Source organism: Sceloporus occidentalis, unplaced genomic scaffold (genome assembly GCF_023333645.1).
Source record: "Sceloporus occidentalis isolate IW3139 unplaced genomic scaffold, rSceOcc1.0.p SCAF_5, whole genome shotgun sequence".
NCBI classification, from domain to species: domain Eukaryota; kingdom Metazoa; phylum Chordata; class Lepidosauria; order Squamata; family Phrynosomatidae; genus Sceloporus; species Sceloporus occidentalis.
In genome coordinates, this window is record NW_028316985.1 from 50,259,803 (window position 1) to 50,280,223 (window position 20,421).

The 20,421-nt window shown below is 36.7% G+C and overlaps 1 protein-coding gene across 8 annotated transcripts in view; it reads left to right on the plus strand.

The window, feature by feature from the left end:
* The window catches only part of LOC149312139 (liprin-alpha-2), a 318,268-nt gene that overhangs the window by 269,799 nt on the left and 28,048 nt on the right, over window positions 1-20,421 (plus strand). For 7 of the 8 annotated variants that reach the window (XM_089524024.1, XM_089524026.1, XM_089524029.1 and 4 more), the window contains 4 exons: window positions 1,246-1,275; window positions 2,954-3,084; window positions 6,932-7,086; window positions 13,190-13,283. In XM_089524024.1, the coding sequence (XP_089380150.1) occupies window positions 1,246-1,275; window positions 2,954-3,084; window positions 6,932-7,086; window positions 13,190-13,283 (410 nt within the window). The remainder of the gene's footprint in view (window positions 1-1,245; window positions 1,276-2,953; window positions 3,085-6,931; window positions 7,087-13,189; window positions 13,284-20,421) is intronic. The other variant, XM_089524025.1, reaches the window with a different exon arrangement.

Sequence of the window (20,421 nt, forward strand, 5' to 3'; positions counted from 1 at the left end):
TAGTAATGCAACCAATTATTAAATTGCTGACATAAAAAAATGTTTCAGGTTTTTTGTTTCCAGTAACTGTTTGAGAAGGATATTCAAGATATAACATATTTTTAAACTGATCTGTCTTAATAATAATAATAATAAAAATTTTATTTGTACCCCGCCCTTCCGGGTGATCAGGGCGGCTAACAAAATGCACCGAAGCGCAAACAAAATACAAGATTAAAAACATACAATAACAATAACAATCCTTAAAAACACTAAAAACCCCTTAGCCCAACCTCACGGCCACGAGAGAGGAGGGAGGCCCACAGGATGTTTAGTCGGGGAATGCCTGATTAAATAGGAAGGTTTTTAGGCCCTTCCTAAATTGGGCCAGGGTGGTAGATGGATGAAAAATATCTTGGCTTTATAACGTCTGTTTGCTTAGCAACAAGAGAGAAAGGGCCATGGCTCTGGTGGTCAGTACTGTTGCAGTTGCCATCCAGGAAGGGCTATTTGGGCAGCAAGATGACTGCAGGAGAACTAAGAGCCCCTTTGGCAATATCTCTTCTGAAGACAGAGGAGTTATTCAGATGGTGAAAATAATCTAGGATGAATCTCCATTGTTCACATGCATTCCAAATACACTCAATTAAGTTGGGGGGGGGGGGGGAGCCTAGCAAAAAACCCAATTTACCCAGGATAATTGATACTGATTTTTTTTCTGCATTTAAAAAAAAAGATTCACATCATCGGTGTCTGAATAACCAATGCAAATAGACCCAGGATTAAACTTGGACGTGTTTCAAATACAGTCACATTGTTGACTCCATGTTTATTTGAGTGCTCATACTTGTGAGCAACCGAATTTGCAGAGATGCAATTACATAGTGTGAATAACAAATACAGAATTCATGAGTGAGGTTATTCACATTGTTCTGCTAAAAAAAATGACATCTGAATTAGCCCAGAGGAGGGCAAATGCACAGTGCATGCAGGCCATGGGCCATGTCTTGCTTTCCTCTCTTCTGTTAACAGAACCTGTGCAATAATTAGAGTGGGGAAAACCTAGATGATGAAAGAAGGATGGGATAAAATGCAATTGTTATAAAATCATGTGCTATTTTATACTGCTTTGGAAAATGAAAATGATTCACTGTGTTTATTTTTAATATATTATTCTGACAATTCTCTCTCTCTCTCTCTCTCTCTCTCTCTCTTTCTTTCTTTCTTTCTTTCTTTTTTGCTTTGTTTTTTGGCAACCAACCCCAGCCAAGTGATCTCAGGAAGCACCGCAGAAAGGTATTCATGCTACAGTGGCTATTCCCCTCTTCTACCAATTTTCACTTAAAATACAACTTAGTTATTTCAGCCTGTTGCACAGTCAGAATTATATTGAAGAATTTCATAAATAATTATCAAAAATAATTATATATATATTGAGAACAACTAAAATCCAAATCAAGAATCTCAGTTCTTAAAATCATCCAGGGTAAATGAAATTTATACCACTTTTGAGATTTGCTGCAAAAATCCTAAAGTCTATAGGAGGAACTACCAGAATCTATGACAACTATCCAAACTTATAACAAGACTTCTTTGGTATTATTAAATAAAGCCCTGATAATTTTGTAATAATATGTCATTTCATTGTGTAGCCATGTAGAACTCTGCTTGTATACACAGAAATTAATGAAAAATTACTTGTGCACAACCAGTTACTCGTATGATTCAATAATTAAACCCTGTTTTTGTTTTTGTTTTTTTAAAACCAAGAGCTATGCTTCAGGCATATATTTTGAATGCTTAAGAATATTGTGCCAGAATGGTGATTGTCCATTTGGAAATCTTCTAAATTAATCTTATTCTGCAAACACAGAGTGTGATAAAATACAGGAATGTGTCACCAATACCACCCTGTTGACAGGTCATGCAGTGGATGTACACAAAGCTAATCAAATAAAAGCAGAGGACCAAGGTAGACATGATATTAAGCATAGGACTGAGATTTGCAGACATGATCTTTGTTTACATAACAGCTGCTGCAGGAATGGGAGGGGGATTTGAGTCAGAAACATGGAGCGGTGAGAGGGTATTTAATTCTTTATTCTCACCATTGTGCCAATCCAGAATGTTCACCCTCATGCACACAAATACATCTGCTGTTTAATCTCCAAAAAAGCAATCTTACAAGGGTGTGTGTAGTGCTTAATGTTAAATCACTGAAGAGCTTTATGGCACCCTAAAGACTAACTATTATTGGGCATAAACTTTCTTGGGTAGCTGGCTGCCCACTTCTTCAGATGTATAACTCAGGCTGCTATCCATCAAACCTTATACTAAATAAAATTGTAAACATCTAAAGTGTCATAAGACATTTTCTTGCTTCTACAACAGACTAACATGGTGACCACTTCTGAAAATGCTTAATGGTACACCAAGTTTGGTCCTCAGTGGGATTTGAATGGTCCATGATAATTAAGCTTATCACATTGTCCCCAGGAACGTGATGGGGGCAGAACAAAAGGGAGCGGGATGGGAACGGGAGGGGGCAAGGGACACATTTTACTACACACCGGTATGCCATCGCCACCACCGGAGGTTCCAGTTCTGTTCCAGAGCCATCCCAGAGGAGGTGATTTTCAAGAACGCTTCTGCACAGTTCCTGAAAATTGCCTCCTTTGGGACGGATCGGGAATGGAATGGGAACTTCTGGTGTGCATTAAAATGCGTCCCTTGTCCTCTTCTGTTCCCTTTTGTTCCACCCCCATCACAGACAATGTAATAAGCTTAAATAATTCACTTACCCTGTTTTTTCTGACTCTTTTCTGTCTTAAGAGTAGAATGTTACTTATCTTAAAGTCTTATGAAAAGTCATAAAGCCTTATTTGCTTTAATTTAAGTTGCTTATGTCATTTCTTCCAAGCAACTCAGAAAGTTAGTTTTTAAGCTACTTTTTATGGAAATGATTTATTTGTAGATTGCAGTAGTTGAAGAAGATGGACATGAAGACAAAGCCACAATAAAATGTGAAACCTCTCCTCCTTCGACACCTAGAGCTATTAGAATGACTCATACTCTACCTTCTTCATATCATAATGATGCCAGAAGGTAAGAAGCTATTGTTAGACAGTAATTCACAATTTTCATAAGTTGTTTTTTGTAAAAACAAAGCAAAAACAAGTTATCTCAAGCTAGAATCAGACTACTTTTTTGTTGGTGTTTCATCGCTTAACAACTTTATTGTTTTATTGTTGTTTTCATCACTTAATAGTAACAATCTGAAGGAGAAATTGAAAGCTAGGAGTGTGAGAATTCAGCTCATGTTTTTTTTAAAAAAAATAGTTGCTTTCATACAGAATGAAATGTTTTCTTTATGGTAGTTTTTGATCACCTATTTGAAGTTGCAGTGATCATTACAGATTTGTGATGGTAGCTTTCAGGTGTCGGGTATGTTGGATTGAAGCATTGTCACTTAAAACAAACCTCTCTATAACCACTCTAATTTTACATGATTTTATTTTAAGGCACAGGGTTGATTCAAAAATTATATCAAAATGGGATTTACTGTGAAAAATTGCTTCAGGGTATTATAGGTATTTACCATATATATTCGACTATAAGTCAACCTCATGTATAAGTCGAGGGCAAGTTTTGGGGACAAAATTATGGGTTTTGACATGACCCAAGGATAGGTTGAATGTAAAACTTGGAGGCTCCTTCAGTGTGTATATGCAAGGGTCAAGAAGGAAGCAGCAATCACTATGTTTCAGCCTTTACTCCCAAGATAGCAAAGCACACAGGTGGGAAAAGGACTGTTAAACTAACAGCATTCAATCAGTCAGTGAGTCACCAAGGGCGCTATCTGCCTTGCTCAGGACAAAAAGAAACTGTATAGGGAAATCTGAAAGAGCTGCTATCACATTACCATACTGACCAGTAAATAAGTTGACCTAGGATTTTGAGGTCAATTTTTGGGCATAAATTTAGACTTATAGGTGAGTATATATGGTAAGCCATTTTTAATAGGAATTCTAAAACTGCATGCCATAAATATTACACATCACAATTCCAGAGTGGGTAATACTGAGTCCAAAGATCAGTACTGCCATATGCCATGAGTACCACTCAGCCCTCTGATATGGTATATAAGGAGCCCTCCAAGGGCAACTGCATATTTATATGTAGCAACGTGTATATTGTAACTGAGATGTGAATTTACTTGTACAACTTATGTCCTTGAATTGTAGTCTGATTTGTATGCCAGGTTTTTCATTTCAAGATTCTTTTAGTTATCTGAGGTGGAACAATAAGGCCTTTTAAATTTTGTTTTTATTACCTTGCTGTGGATTCCCTTTATAAGTGTGCAAGTGAGTATTAACACTCACAGTGATGAGTGTCAGATTAGCTGAGATGCAAGCTCCTTGTGTGGCACATGTAAGGACAGTTCAGTAATTGTTCAGTTATTGTTTTGCGTAAGTTTGTGTGATACAAGCAGTTTGTGTGATACAAGTTTGTGTGATACAAGGTTTTTACTCCTTGGCTCTTGACTGACCTTGTGAGGATAACTCTACAATGTAATTTTTGATAGCACTACCAACCTTGAGAATTTCAGTCAAAACACATTTTAAGTTGTCATAGGGTATTTAGAATTTGAAGAGTCTGCATTTGTTATAGCTTAGCAAGAATGATTCTACAATCATTGAAAAATTTTTCCAAGCCACTGCTATGTACAACGTAGATGTCACATTTAAGAGTATCACCTTGGCTAATAGGACATATTGTAATACATATTTTATGTTATATCAAAAATCAAGGGTTGTCCACACTGCACAATTTGTAAATCTGTGAAGTCGAAGGCTTTCATGGCCAGCATCCATAGTTTTTGTGGGGTTTTTGGGCTATGTGGCCATGTTCTAAAAGAGTTTATTCCTGATGTTTCACCAGCATCTGTGGCTGACATCTTCAGAGAATGCTGGCATGGACGAGAGAGGGATGTGTATATATACTGTGACCCTGGGTAGAGAGGAGTGATTTCCATGTTAATTTGTGTATTGTTCTGTTGTTGATGGCAAGGCCTCAGGGTGGGAGGATATGCAAAAAAGATGAGTGCCTGTTTAATTGGTGATATTGTCTGCTGGGAAAGCCCCTGACCCTAGGTGGTTTCTCATTTGCATTTGCTGAGTCCTGATTTTGCTGTTTTTCAGGACTGGTAGCCAAATTTTGTTCACTTTAAGGGTTTCTCTTTTCCTGTTGAAGTTGTCCAGGTGTTTGTGGGTTTCAATGGCTTCCCTGTGCATTCTGACCTCCCACCCTGAGGCCTTGCCATCAACAACAGAACAATACACAGATTAACATGAAAATTACTCCTCCCTACCCAGGATCACACTCTGTGTGTGTGTGTGCGTACACACACACACACACACACACACACACACACACACACATACCAACCACTCTCTTCCAGGTCAGCATTCTTGGAAGATGCCAGCCACAAATGCTGGTGAAATGCCAGGAATAAACCCTTCTAGAACATGGCCACATAGCCCAAAAACCCCACAAAAAACTAATTTGTAAATCATTTCTTTATGACTAAACACTACCTGTGTAGAAATCTGAAGTGTTAAAAAGTGTTTAAAAAATCCAACCACAACACTTATAGTCTTTTTACTATTTTATTGTTAGAAGTCATGGTACCTTAGACAAAATCATGTAATTATTTTGCTACTGCAGTGAAATAAAATCTAGTTGAGGTTTTAAAAGCAATTTAAGATGAGAAGCAGGGAGTCAGACTGCTGATGTGAAAGTTCAAGTGCACTGGAATTTTAAGCCAGAAGATTTTACCAATTCCATACTGGCAAAAACAGATCTATTCCCTAGACTGTCTCAACTGGACAAAATACAGTGCAGTGGCAGGCTTCAGTGGCTTAAAGTACTGAGCACTGATTTATGCCATTTGTCAGGGTAGACAACTGATAGTACAGATGTCACGGACCAATTTTGGCATAAAGGATCCCCCATAGACTGCACTGGTATTAGCAAAATTTAGTGGTGCAGCCACCAGACCTGAGTTTTTCACCACTTTCGATTCCAACTGAGCAGTATTAACTTGCTAAAGCAAGGTGTGTCAGGAATGTATACCTTGTCTTAGTATTAAAATGCTGTTTTTAAAATCACAAGTCATGGGAACTTTGCTGGCCCTCAACAACATCTAGGGGCTGCATGTGGCCTACCTATGCATTATTGTGTCCCAGACAATTCTATCAATGCACATTAGCAAAGGAGTAACAGTCAGAAACCAAACCTTAGCTTAGATTCTGCTGTAGGAAGCCCAGGCAGGGCATATTGCCAGAACTCATATGCTACATCATCTACTATGAACAAGTAGAACCAAAGATACTCATAGAGTAGAAGCCCATCACTCTCCTCACTAGTCAACTCCAGAGCTACTAGAAAGCATCATGATATTACTTTTTAAGTCCCCTTGGAGCTTAGAAAAGTTTCATGTCCAACCTTGGTAGGAGGAAATTATCTTTCATTCGGTTTTCATCCTGCTTTCATTCAAGATAAAAAAAATTCTCAGGTAAGACGAAAAATCTTCCTTTTGTGGGGTTAAAACAATGTTCATTGCAAATCAGATTTGTCTGGCTCTCATCAACACATCTTTCTATCTGGAATGATTTTAATAAGGTTTTGATTAATTATGTCTCCCTTCTGTCACTTTTTGTTGGATTGAATCATCTTGAACAGCATTAGTGAGACATGAAAATTAGCCATTGTCCTGCTCTAAATATTGTTCTAATGTAGGGGAGAAAGCCATCAGTAATGTGATTAATATTTTCAATTATGAAGACACTCTTATTAGATTCCAGATAATTTGTTTGCACAGCTGCCTAGGAAAGAATGAGACTTCATAAGGACAATAATGCATTATCTATGTTTTGTGTGTATTTTATAGTAGCTTGCCTGCATCCTTGGAACCAGAAAGCATTGGTTTTGGCAGTGTCAGTAGCAGCCAGGATTCCCTACACAAAGCTCCCAAGAAGAAAGGAATCAAGTCTTCAATAGGACGTTTGTTCGGTAAAAAAGAGAAGGCACGACTTGGACAGATCAGTAAGAAATTAGTTGTACCAGGTTCAGGTCACTGTTTTCCAACCATTTATATATCTTTTTTTTCTTTTCTTTTTTTTGGTTGATGGTTTGGCTTCTTTTTCATATTTCATTTTGCTTTTCCAAACATTCATTTCTCTTTTAACATAGTGGAACTGTTTTCCACATAAATCTTTTAACAGATTTACAAAGTATTGACTGCCACAAAATTCATTGTTTTTGTAAATGAGCAAAGGGATGTAGGCCAAGCTTCTTTAACTTGTATCTGGCAGCTTTTATTGAATCTTTTTAAATCAACACTTAAAAGTTACACAGATTAAAATTTTGGATAGCAAGCATATAAATTTGCCAATTGGTTTAAGAGGCCCCACACCACAACCATCATCTTCTTTCTTGATCATGTTTAATATGCAACATCTTCTTTAATATGCAAGATTTGAGTAGCAAGAACTTTAAAAATATCGATTCCCATTCTTAAAAAAAACACTAATATGAGTGTCAATAGCTTTAACCCACAATTTATTTGGCAAGAAATTTCCTCTTTCATTTTACAATTTTCTCAGTATATATCTTTATTATTCATATAAAGCTTAGTATCCTTCATCTTATTCTTTTAGTTAAATAAAATATATGTCTCTCAATAAAGTGTTTATACACACCTATAGCAGCCTAGTAGAGCTTCAGAAATATAACTTCTTGAAAATAACTTATTTTGAAAATATCTTATACATAATTATCTTCAAAAATGTGTTATTATGAACATCTGATAACATTACAACAATTAATCACAGTGCTAAGTTTCCAGTTACAAAAACATCAGAGAGCAAAGATGAATACAGTTGACCCTTCTTGTACACGGATTTTTTATACACAGATTTAAGCATACACGGTTTGAAAATGTTCCAAAAAAGTATAAATTTACCTTGATTTTCCATTTTTTATGAGGGACACCATTTTGCTATGTCATTATATTTAATGGGACTTGAGTATACACGGATTTTGTTATACACAGGGGATCTTGGAACCAGACCCCAGCGTATAACAAGGGTCCACTGTATAGCATTTCAGATAGGTTGTTTCACTTTCATGCCATACAAAGGCAGGTTCACACCAGAGACATTTCCATGTCAGCAGGATAGTGGATTCACTTAGGATTAATCCATATTTTGAAGGAAATGTTAGAGGGGCTGAAGCTTTTTTAGGGGTAGAGTTCAGCACCTGTGCAGCTGCTTCATGGATTAAACAAAAATGCTGAGAAAATTCACCATTCCACTATCATGGAAGCCATCAGCTGCCATTGACTTCCCCTTTACATTTTACACAAGAGAAGGATATAAGAGGACCCAAGAAAGGTAATGTTGGTTCTTGATACTTAGGAAAATTTATCCTTTGAGAACAACCTCTGCTTCACATACTTAAAATGTATGGTAACTGCAAGGAAAAGATTTCCCCTTTGACAAGGTTGTCAAGTTGTATCTGACTGTAGGGAGCGGTGCTCATCTCCAATACTAAGCCAAGGGAGCCAGCATTGTCACAGACGGCTCCGTGGTTTTGTAGCCAGCATGACTAAATGGAATGCTGTTACCTTCCCACCAGACTGGTACCTATTTATCTACCTGCACTTTTACATGCTTTTGGACCACTAGTTTGGCAGAAGCTAGACTAGTGACAGGAGCTCACTCCATCATGCCATGCTTGGGTCTCAAACTGCTGATCTGCTGACCTTTCTCTTATCAGAGTCAGCATCTTAACCACTGAACTACAGCTTCCCTACAGGTTGAGTATCCCTTATCCAAAATGTTTGGGACCAGAAGCATTATGATTTTTGGAATTTATTTTATTTCATTTTGGATTTTGGAATATTTACATATGCATAATGAGATCTCTTGGAGATGGGATCCAAGTCTGAACATGAAATTCATTTGTGTTTCCTATTTATCTTATACACATTGTCTGAAGGTAATTTTATACACATTATTTTCAATAAGTGTGTGCATGAAACAATGTTTGTGTATATTGAACATCCAAAAGGAAAGATTTCAATATTTCAGCTAATTTTGGATTTTGAGAGATATCAGTGAAAAAGAAGGTTGACAATTGGCTCAGTGCTGTGGGATGTCCCCTTTTTTTCTTTCTCAAACATTATTTTTACCTTGAAATCCTGTAATCACTTGCTGGGAAGTAAGCCCTTTTGAATTCAATATGTAATACATTTTTTTCTAGAAATGTATGGGATTGCATTATTAAAATCCTAATTATACCTCCTAGTGCAGGAAAAGTGAAGTGATTTATTTTTTAATATAGTAGATTTAGTATCTTTCATAATCTGTTTAATATTGAGCCTCTTGTTTCAGATTAAATATTCCCATCTTATTAAGATTGGAATGCTTGATATCTGTGCACTGGGCTGTTTATTTCCAATTATATTTAGATCCTTTTTATTACTGTTGTCACATTAAATACAATAATGTCTTTGGGCTTTTTTCTCTTCTTCTTCAACCTTGAAGGAATATTTGAGGCCATGGAAACCCATTGGGTGATTTGGGGCAAAGTCATACTCTCAGCCTCAGAAGGAAGGCAAAGGCAAACCTGCTCTGAACAAATCTTGCCAAAAAAACTCTGTGATAAGGTTGCTTTAGGATCATCATAAGTCAGAAACAACTTGAAAGCACACAGCAACAACAACACTTTTAGTACAGTAACTCATCAGATCACTATACCCACATAACTGGATGAAGTAAATACATAAATCAAATTTGTAAAAGAAGTACATTGAATAACTGATTAGAAAGTGTTTTACTTAAAATGAGGAATCTTTTTTATTTCTTAGTTTTAGTCAAATGGGTACTTTTGCAAGAAAAACAAATAGTTATCTGAAAAGTATTTAGCCAGGTAATAGTGCTATAGAAGGCTACACTTAATATTTTAAAATTCCCTTTTTGTGTGTCAAGGTTTAATAATAACAGTTCAAAAACTTTGAGGAGGGTAGCTATGGCACTTTGCTGCAGCAAAAACAGCAGAGTACTGTGGCACCTTAAATACAAGTTTTATTCAGCCTAAGCTTTAGCCTCGCTGGCTTATACTTATACATCCACCTGAGTAATTAAAAAGGAATTCATGGGAGTGGAAATACAAAAGATTCCAGCAAGTGATTATTTTAACAGCATTAGTTTAGCAGGTGTGTCTGTGTGAGAGAGAAAGACATCCTAGTGCAAATAAGCAGATTAAACACATAATTAATTTCTATAAGAGATAGAATGTAACCTCTCAGCAATTTTCTCTATTCCCCCTGGCCCTGCTGGGAGGTTAAATATTATCTCTTATACTACATTAGAGCCAGCATGATGTAGTGGTTTGAGCATTAGACTATGGTTGTTCAAATCCCTACTCAGCCATGGAAACCCACTGTGGGAAGTCATATTATCTTAGCTTCAGAGGAAGGCAAAGGCTACCTCCTCAACAAATCTGGCCAAGAAAACATCATGGCCTTAATGTCACCATAGCAAGGCACACAACAATAAGAACAAATACTTGCATTGGACAAAGACTATTGATTCCCATTGTGTGTTAATCTACTTATCTATGCTAATATATCCTTCTCATCTTTCAGTGTCTGTTAAATGACCTCTTATAATCATCATCTTTTGTATTTTTATTCCCCTGAACCCCTCACCAAGCATGCCCCCCTCCACCCAGCCTTGCATATGTATAAATACCAACAGTATGAAAGGGCAACAGATTTTACACTATTTGTTTGAACTTCCATGAGGCATCTGGTTGGCTGCTATTGGAAAGAAGATACTAAACACGATTGGCCTTTGGTCTAATTCCTTGGGATGCTCTTTTTAATAAATATTTATGGTCATATGTATAGCCATTATTTAAGACTGAACATCAATTCTTTCATATATTTTTTTTTCTGTATCACAGTAGGAGTTCTTTTCTTTCTTAGTTTTTAAGTATGAAAAGTTGTTTCAGGCAAAGGTTGCTACTGTTCTTGGCTATGATAGCTACCAAAAGATTTTCTTTCCCAGAAGACCATAATGAAATTAATACAGCAAGATCCCTACCATAGTCTCATTGTATATAGTGTTTCACTTTTATTTAAAGCTCTTCCAAATGGTTAAGTAGGAACAACTCAGCTAGTATGTTAACAGAGAAATTATCCAGTATCATCATTCTTCTTTTCCTCCATGCAGTACTGGTATTCTGTGTCAACTGATTTACTTACAATAAGACTGAAAGCAAGTTCCACTGTACATCTTTTAAGGCAAACAGTGGGACTCTTTCTTCTTTTTCTATTCTTTTTTTTAATCCTTCTTCATCCTTTGAACGTACTGTCTTTTTGTTCTCCCATCTGAGCTTCTCTTTTTACAGTCTTCCAGCACTCTTTTGAAAACCATTTACTTGCCCCATTCCTGCATTATTTCATTTGTAATGTCTGTCTTTGGATGGAAATAATGTATCCCGCTGGTTAATGCAAGAGCCGCTTTTCCAACTGTAAATTGAGGAGACACATGAAAGTATTTATAAATACAGCATATGTAAATAACAGTTATATTTTGGTATTTTCTCTCATTTAAAATAGCACAGTATAACATTATATGTAGCTAATTTCCAGTGACTTGGATGCACAGATGCTTAAATATGATGCATTGCTATGACACACATCCTCAATGCATATGGTCTCCTGATAGTGGAGCTGAACATGCCATATTTCCTAAGTAGACTATGGACCAGCATCTGATCTACTGAATTTTGTAAATTTAGTGTTCAAGACAATGATGTAGCTAATATCTCCTTCATGATCAACAGCCGTGTTACGGAGAGAAGTATGTCTTTTTTTCTCCAGAGTGTTAAACGTGTGTGAAAGAGCAATTGCTGTTTGTTGTATGTATAATCATCCCAACTTTGGCTCTTCTAATACAGTTTCTGAGTTGTTTTGAGAATGACAAGGTGCAGTTGTGTGAGAAAGAAATATCATTGTTGGTACTTATTCATCTTTAAAACACAATTTCAACTCTCTTAATTATGAGTAGATTGTATCCAGTGCATGGAAAAGTTTGTTTGCCAAACCATAACTTGCAGAATCCCTTGGTCAATGCAGCCATGCTGGGTGGGGAGTTCAGGGAGTTGTAGTCTGATAAACTAAGTTGTGCTAGCTTTAGTTTTATTAAAAGCTGGTATGAGTAGAAGACACAACTGGGTTTTTCTGCTCTCTTTTGAGCAGTGGTGACTTCACTTATTTGAAAAATTCCTTCCTCTCACAACAGTGCCAATATTTTACAACACTCTCCAGAGGAATACTTTTCTGAAAGCAAGGGATGCTTCATAGGGAAGCATAGTGTGAGAAAACCCTGTTGCATGACTGGCATTCCACTCATATAACTTTTGAATGCAACACATTTTTCATTTCCATTTTGCTAGTGGCTGCATTAGGAATCAATCTAGCCAATTTCACACTTTCTCTAAAGTATCAGGAAATTTAAATTTCCTACATAGAGAACGCAGTTTTCATCTTCTAGTTCCTGTCTATCTATCTATCAGGACAACATACTTCCAATATAATTTGAAAGATTCAAGGGTTTTTGGAGTAGCCTTATAAGAACAATGAAAAAAATCCATGATGAAAGCACTTCTTTCTGTGTGCTTTTGCAGGTTAAGATTTATTTAGTATTAAGAAGAACTTTTGAAGCACTCTGGGAGTTTCTTTTCAGAAAGCCATCTTGCCTGGAGGAGGAGAGCTGAACTCCTCACTTTCTGAATTGAGCAATTAAGAAGCATTTTCCCTTTGTACCCTGTTCTCTGTAAGAAAAAATGCTGAATGAAACATTTCATTTGATGCTGTGAGGGTTGTTGTGGGATGTCTACATGACTTGATTTTTGCTTTTTTGCTGTGAAATCTTACAAATGGTATACTTGCAGACCTGTCCATCCCACTACAGATAGGGAATTAACTTCAAGGTTCACAGCCATGTGTATGGTGTGTTTTGTTTGTTTCAGAAAACAAACAAAAAAGATTTCAATAACAGTATGGTAAATGAATAAAAGTATTGTCACTGAAAATAATGACAAGGGAGAAAATTTCTTTGCTGTTTTAACACAGGAGGTTACATAGAAACAGAAGCTGCAGCACAGGAATCTCTGGGATTAGGCAAACTTGGAACGCAGGCAGAGAAAGACCGAAGACTAAAGAAAAAGTAGGTTGTTTGGTCACACTCATGTCGTGCCCTGTTTTGTTAGGGCATTTATTTGGTCCTGGATTTTGCCTTTACTTGGTATACCCAATAGCTCTTTTTCTCTATAAAAATATATTTCAGTCACTAAAATATTTGTAAATTTTATAAACATATAATTTATTATAATTAGTAAAATGGAATTTGATGCAAAATAACAAAAAATTGCAAAAGAAATTACTAGTATCTATGCCAGCTGCATTTTAAAAGCTAATCACAAAGAAACATTGTTTTCTATATTTATTTATTTTAGTGCTTACAATATTCAAAATAGGAAGGGAAAGCTGTTTGTGTTTATGAGCTGCCTATTATAAATTGCAGATGTTCTCCATTGGCACCAGTTGCTTTGTTTTCTTTCCAGTCTACCATAAAGGTCACAAGCAAGAGTTCTGTGTATATAAATTATAGGACTATTACATTTTTCCCTACTGTGTTTACTTAGAAACCTAATTCAGCAACTGTTTTGATTCAAGGCACATAAAGTATGAGACAATATAATTATTTCTGCTACTCAATATCAGTTATGTTATGTAGAGAAAATAAATGTTTTTTTTCCCCAAAATGCAGAGAAAGAAGCCTTCTAACAAAAAGAAGTGTGGCTATATTGCATGATTTTTAAAAATGTTTTGATAGTGTTTTGATTGGTATATTTTGGGGATTTTCCTTGAATGTGTTTTCACGTACCTTTCCTCTCCTCATTATTTTCATTTTTTGGTGCTATCTGGAATGTCTCCTCCTTGATAATGTCAGCTTCTCCATAGGTGTGTTCCAACATTTAACCATTTTCTTTTTGTAGTGTGCATATGAACCTTGATGTTCTTTACCATGTGTGCCTGTCAGAAAATGTAATGTTCATTGTTCAGCCTGTAAAAATCCTGAAACTGCAATACTATTCTACAAAGCAACTAGTATTTCTTCTTTTCACTATATTTACTAAACTGCACAACTGGTTTGTGAACTGGCTATATAGAAGTCATCAGAGAGACAGGCTAGAATTATATCACACTGCCAGGACTTTTTCTTCCTTATTATAATTTTAGAAGATGCATCTATTATTATTATTATTATTATTATTATTATTATATCCCAACTTTATCCAGGTTCAGGACTTGGATAGCTTGAAAGATTTTAAAATTCACAAAATACAAAATTTAAAAAGTGATTAAACTATATAAAAAAAAATAAAACCAGTTAAGAATATAAATCATAAAAATGCAACAGCACAATAAAAATAACAATTAGTAAATCCAGCACATTGTAGAAGGCCCACCTAAACAATCAGTCCTCAAAAGCCTGTCAAAACAGAAAGGTTTTTAGCAGTTTGTGAAAACAGAGTAGAAAGGGTGCCAGTCTGACCTTTCTGGGAAGGGTTCCAGAAGGCCCTCTCCCATGTTTGCACCAAGTGTACCTGTGAGGGTTGTGGAACAGAAAGAAGGGCCTCCTCCGCAAATCTCAAAACACAGAGATTTGTAAGGGAAAATATAACCCTTCAAATACTGAGCCATATAGGGTTTTCTGGGTCAAAACCACCTTTTTAAATTATTCCTGGAAATGGACTGGCAGCCAATAGAGCTGTTGCAAAAAGGGAGTTGTGTTCTCCCTGTACGTGATCCATTAGCAATCTGCATTAAGGTCTACCAGTTAAATAATAATCCATCTGGGATGTAAATAAGGTATGTGTCACCATGATCAGATCTAATGTTTCAGAGAACAGATGCAGCTGGCATACAAGCTTTTAACTGTGCAGATGCACTCCTGGCCACCACCAAAACATGAGCTTCTAGGTACCAGGTTGAATTCATGGGTGCACCCAACCTGGGGACCTGATCTGCCTTTCAGTTGATCAGAGGCACCTCCATCTTGTCTGGATTAAATTAAATTTGTTAATCCTCATCCAGTCTATTACTAATGTCAGGTATCAGATTAGGACTAAAACAGTTTCTCTGGATTGTGGTGGAAAGCAGTAATAGAACTGACTGTCATCTGCATACTGATGACACAGAACATCAAAACTCCAGAATGCAGCCTAATCTGCACTGCAATAATAATGCAGTTGGACATCAATTTAATTGCTTTGGCCATCAGAACTGGTATCAAATAATACAGATACAATTATTTTTAAAGAAACTGCTCTAAGTTCAGGAATATCCTTGTCCACTTACTTTTTTAAAAAAAGCGTGTTTCTCCGGTTATCTATTCCAAAGGGCAAGTAGCGCTCATATACAACTGTCTAAAAGAAGAAGCGTTTGAGAAGTCGACTCTTTGTAAGGCAGGGTGGGAAGTGGAATTTTCCCTTTCAGTAGATAGTAGGACCTGGGAAAATATGTGGAGTCACTTCCGATTTAAAACTAAGTCCATTGCAATTAAAGAGAATACTATTAAGTTGGTTCACGGATGGTATCTTATCCCAGTCAAACTGGCCCGTATGTCTACCAGTGCTGATCCAAATTGTTGGAGGGGCTGTGATGGTAGGAGAACCTATGTACATGTGTGGTTGGATTGTCCCTTAGTGTGTGAATACTGGATAGAAATCTTGCAGCTAATCTTAAAGATCCCTAAGCAAAGCATACAATCATCACCACTCCTGCTCCTGTTTTCCTTTTTTATGGGTGAAAATAAAGCCCTGCAAACTTATTTGTTTTGTTTTGGCTGTTGCCAGGCTTGATATATTTAAGAATTGAAAAACTGGAAAGCTGAACATGGTGGACTAGACTTTGGGACTTTGGGACCTGTGGCTAATGGAGAAAATTGCAGACAGTAATTACAGAGCGAGAGGCTTACATTCTGGATTGACATTCCACATGATTTGGCATCCACTTATTGAATACATCCAGAAGGACTTGGTTTCTACACATCCCCCAATCATATCTAAATTTTTATGGAAAGATGTCTTCCAAGATCTCTGAATGCTCCTTTTGTCTATAATTTCCAGGGCATTACTTTGGGTTATGTTTTAATTTCTACTTTCTCAGTGAAATAACCACATTTGAGGGTTTATTGTCTCTGACATTATTTTTATTTGTTGTTGTTTTAGAATACTGTTTGTTGTCATGTTTGTTTTGGTGCCAGAACTCTTTGACAGAGAAGGCTAAATATCTCATGAAACCAGAGATCCTGGAAATTCCATATCATTGAGCCATGGCCATTAAAGTGGTGTCAAACTGCACTATTTCTGCACTGTAGATTAGATTTACCACTCCCAGCAGTTTCGTGTATATGTTAAATAACATGAAAAATAGAACTTAACTCTGAGAGACCCCCACAGGCCAATGGCTAAGGGGTTGAACTGGAGTCTCCCAGCTTCTAGGTTTGCTCCTAGCTTCAAGGAAAGAACAAAGCCACTGAAAACAGTGCCTCCAAGTTCCATCCAAATAAGGTATTCCAGAAGAATATCATGTTTGATGGTATTGAAAGCTACTAAAAAGTCCAGCAGAACCAACAGGGAGCACACTCCCCCTGTCTAGTTCTTGGTGTAGATCATTACCAAGGTGACCAATATGGTCTCTGTCCCATAGCCAGGACTGAAACCAGATTAAAACCATCCTGGTTGGAGATTTTGAGAATTGTAGCCCAAAACTTAATTTTTCTAAACTCTTATCACACAGAAGTGTACTCCTGGCTTCTCCAACGTTTTGTCCATTCAGCAGAAACCAAATGTAATTGTGTGATTCATGAGTTGAAATAAAGTTTAAGGTTGAGTAATACCGTTATATGATCATTCAAATGTCATATGCATAGCAATTTTCAATTTTGCTAGATCTCTTAGGCTTAGATGGTACACAATTTAGCAATAGCAATAGCAAGTACATTTCTATACAGCTTGTCAGTGCACTTAAGCAGTAGCGTTCCTACAGCATGTGACACCCGGTGCAGGTAGGCAGAACTTCTGGTGGGGTTTTCGGGGTGGGGGTGCATGAGAGTGCCTGCACAGGCCAGAAGGACATCTGTGAGGGCCAGAGCCATGCCCCCAAGGGCCAGAGCCGTGACCACAAGCAGCAGCAGTGCAGGCCCAAGGAGAGACGGCATGGCCCCGAGGAGCTCCTGTGCTGCCATGAGGAACACCGGCACAGCCCCGAGGAGCTCCCACGGGGGGGGGGGGGGCGGTGGAGCAGCACCTGCATGGGCTAAAATGCAGGATTGTCACTGAACTACAGAAAGAGCTTATGACAATTCCACTTCTTCCTACCAGCAGGATAACATATGGAAGATCTACTAGTGTAGTGAGTAGAATAAAGAGCAACATTTATTTACAGCATATATACTTATTCAACAGCTGGATAAAGTTTAAAGTACTGATGCATAGGGAACTCAACATTGTTGTTATTTTGGTATATATATATATTTTTTTGCGAAGGTTTTCAGAAAATGTAGAAGCATAGGTAGAATGGTTTCCCATTTAATTTGAAATATATTTACCCCCTCTACCCCTAGAGGCTAGATTTGATTTGTTTGTTTAGTCTAGCTGCAAAGATTGGCATATACAGCTTTAGAGTGCCAGGAAAGGCAGGTCCTCTGACAAGTGATCCAACAGCAATTCTCAGTTATGACATGTTTTGTTTCCAAAGTGCTGCCTTGTTGTTTTAGGTACATAGAACTCATCTCTCATCACAGTTCTCCATACAGTATCTTCATTGTTTCTTTTATTTATGAAAACTACTCTGTTTTTAATGTCAGTTATTTCAAGTTTTATTTACAAGCAAGCATGTATACTTGGGTACCCTTTTCTTTAGCCATGCTGTCTTGTCATAAAGCATGCCTATCTGTGTTGGTTTCCCCTGAATTCTTTGCCCATTCCCAAGATGACACAGCCATGTTCTATTTAGAGTATGGCTTTAGAGGGTCCATGAACTAGTTGGATAGTAAATATATGATGCCCACCATTATTTTTCCTGTTTCTTTGTATTTCTGTGCCCTTTTATGGGCAGGATGCATAACTTTCATTCTCAAAGGGGTCCATGACCCCAAAATCAATTAAGAACCACAAATTTAGAGACAGAATTCTGTGGAGTAATCATAGGAGAACACCAGTTACATTTATAACCCTGCAGTGAAATGTAGATGTGACACAAACAGCAGAAAGAAAGAGCAAATTTGTTTCTCAGCATTTAACCAGGAGCAATTCACAATCTCACTGCAGTGCAAGCACTAGTACTAAAAGAAAGAAAATTTTGATATACCTCTAGAGCCAGAGTCCTTTTTGATCTGGTCCATTGAAAAGGGGGTGGCATTGGAGTGCCTGCCAGCCACTTTGGGGGCATGCATAATTTGATCTTTTTTTTGGGGGGGGGTTGTTTTGGGCCTAGAGTTTCAAATGCATTGACAAGAAGATTCCATAGAGATGTAGTAAAGGTGATATCACTGGATTTCACTTCATACATATGCCCACCAATTTCTCTGACTTTTATCCTTGACAATTTCCCTGACTATTTATCCGTGAATAAAAAAAGAAATTATAAACTCCCTAAAAAATTAAGCAAGGATTTGCTTTTTGAATTCTGTTTTGCAATAGTCAAATAAGATGGTGCATTAACAGAGAATAGAACAAAAATGCCTTAAAATGGCCTAGAATTGGGTTGGATTCTGTGTTAGCTATTTGCATTTTGTAGATTAATTCTTGATGCCATGGTTCTTGTTTCCTTTGAGATGCATATGTAATGTAGGTCTGGTCTGAATATTACACTTGTCATGTGATGTACACAGTTGTCATGTGATGCCTTTGTTCATGTCCAGTGTTATCATTGTGAGTGCTTTTCTAACTCAGGAAATTCATAATGACTTAGAATGCTAAGTCATGAATACTCATGTAATAGAGCCTTTATGGAGTATTCCTTCAGAAGAAGCTACTTGCCTCTTACTATAGTTGGTTCCATTTATTGTAGTCATAATATGGCCTTACTGAATAGTAAACTATCACACCATTCAGTTGGTGACTCATTCTGCAACTTGTATTGATGCATTCAAATTTTTAAAAGTAACTAACATAACTTTTAGTTGCCTTTAAGACCAGCAATGTAAAATATTACTTTTTGCAATTTGTGATTGTTACTAGCTACTTGCGGCTTGGTATGGAAGGATAAGAACTAGTTACATTTTAAAAAAGCTTTTCATGCTCTGGAAGGGGTTCAGCTTTCCCAAGTATATATCTATTTCATAAAGGGCAGACATTAGAAAAACAGCTACTGTATTACTGCTAATAATTTCTGATGTTGCAGTATGTGATGGTGTGAGGCAATCCGAATGAAGAACCTTATTTTCTCAAATTTCATCATCCTTTGTTGTGCCATTGTTTTTCTCTATTTAGTCGAGTATTTAATTATACTGGTTTATCTTATTCATAGTTAATTTTTTCCTATGTTTTCTCTATTTAGTCAAGTATTTAATTATACTGGTTTATCTTGTTCATAGTTAATTTTTTTCCTATGTTTTCTCTATTTAGTCGAGTATTTAATTATATTGGTTTATCTTGTTCATAGTTAATTTTTTTCCTATTATCATACACAAATTGTTGGTTTTAATTACCCTAGCAATTAAATGCATTTTTTTTTGAAAATCAGAATTGAATCAACAACAATAAGCTATGAACAATTACTAGTCGCCTACATTTTCTCTTAGCCTTATTGCTAAAATAAACCATTAGAATAGCCAATAAAGGAGCATGCTTTTTTAATTCTTAAAAATACATAATTATCTTATGACTTTTCATAATTTTAGCTGTCCTTTATTGGCCACTGCCTATTGACATGAAATTTCTATTTGCTTCTCATTTGTATAAAGGTTCTTAAGAACTCTTGATATGTTAATAGCGTTCCTGCTTTGACACACTGAACCTTCTCTACTAAAGTAGTTATAGGATGGTGCAGCTGTCATAACATCTCACTTCCTGCCCACACTCCAAAGGGAAAAATAAGCTGTATTTTCAGTGCCTCTGTAAATTACAGAATAAACTGATTTAATCCTTAGTCCCTTTGCTCAAAATATGAGAGCTGTGATTCAGGGGAGTGGACTAGAGTTCTGTATCTGATAATTCTGCATATGTCACCAAACTATAAGTCCCAGGATTCTATAACATGGAGCTAGAGCAGATGGGCACGAAAGAGTAGTC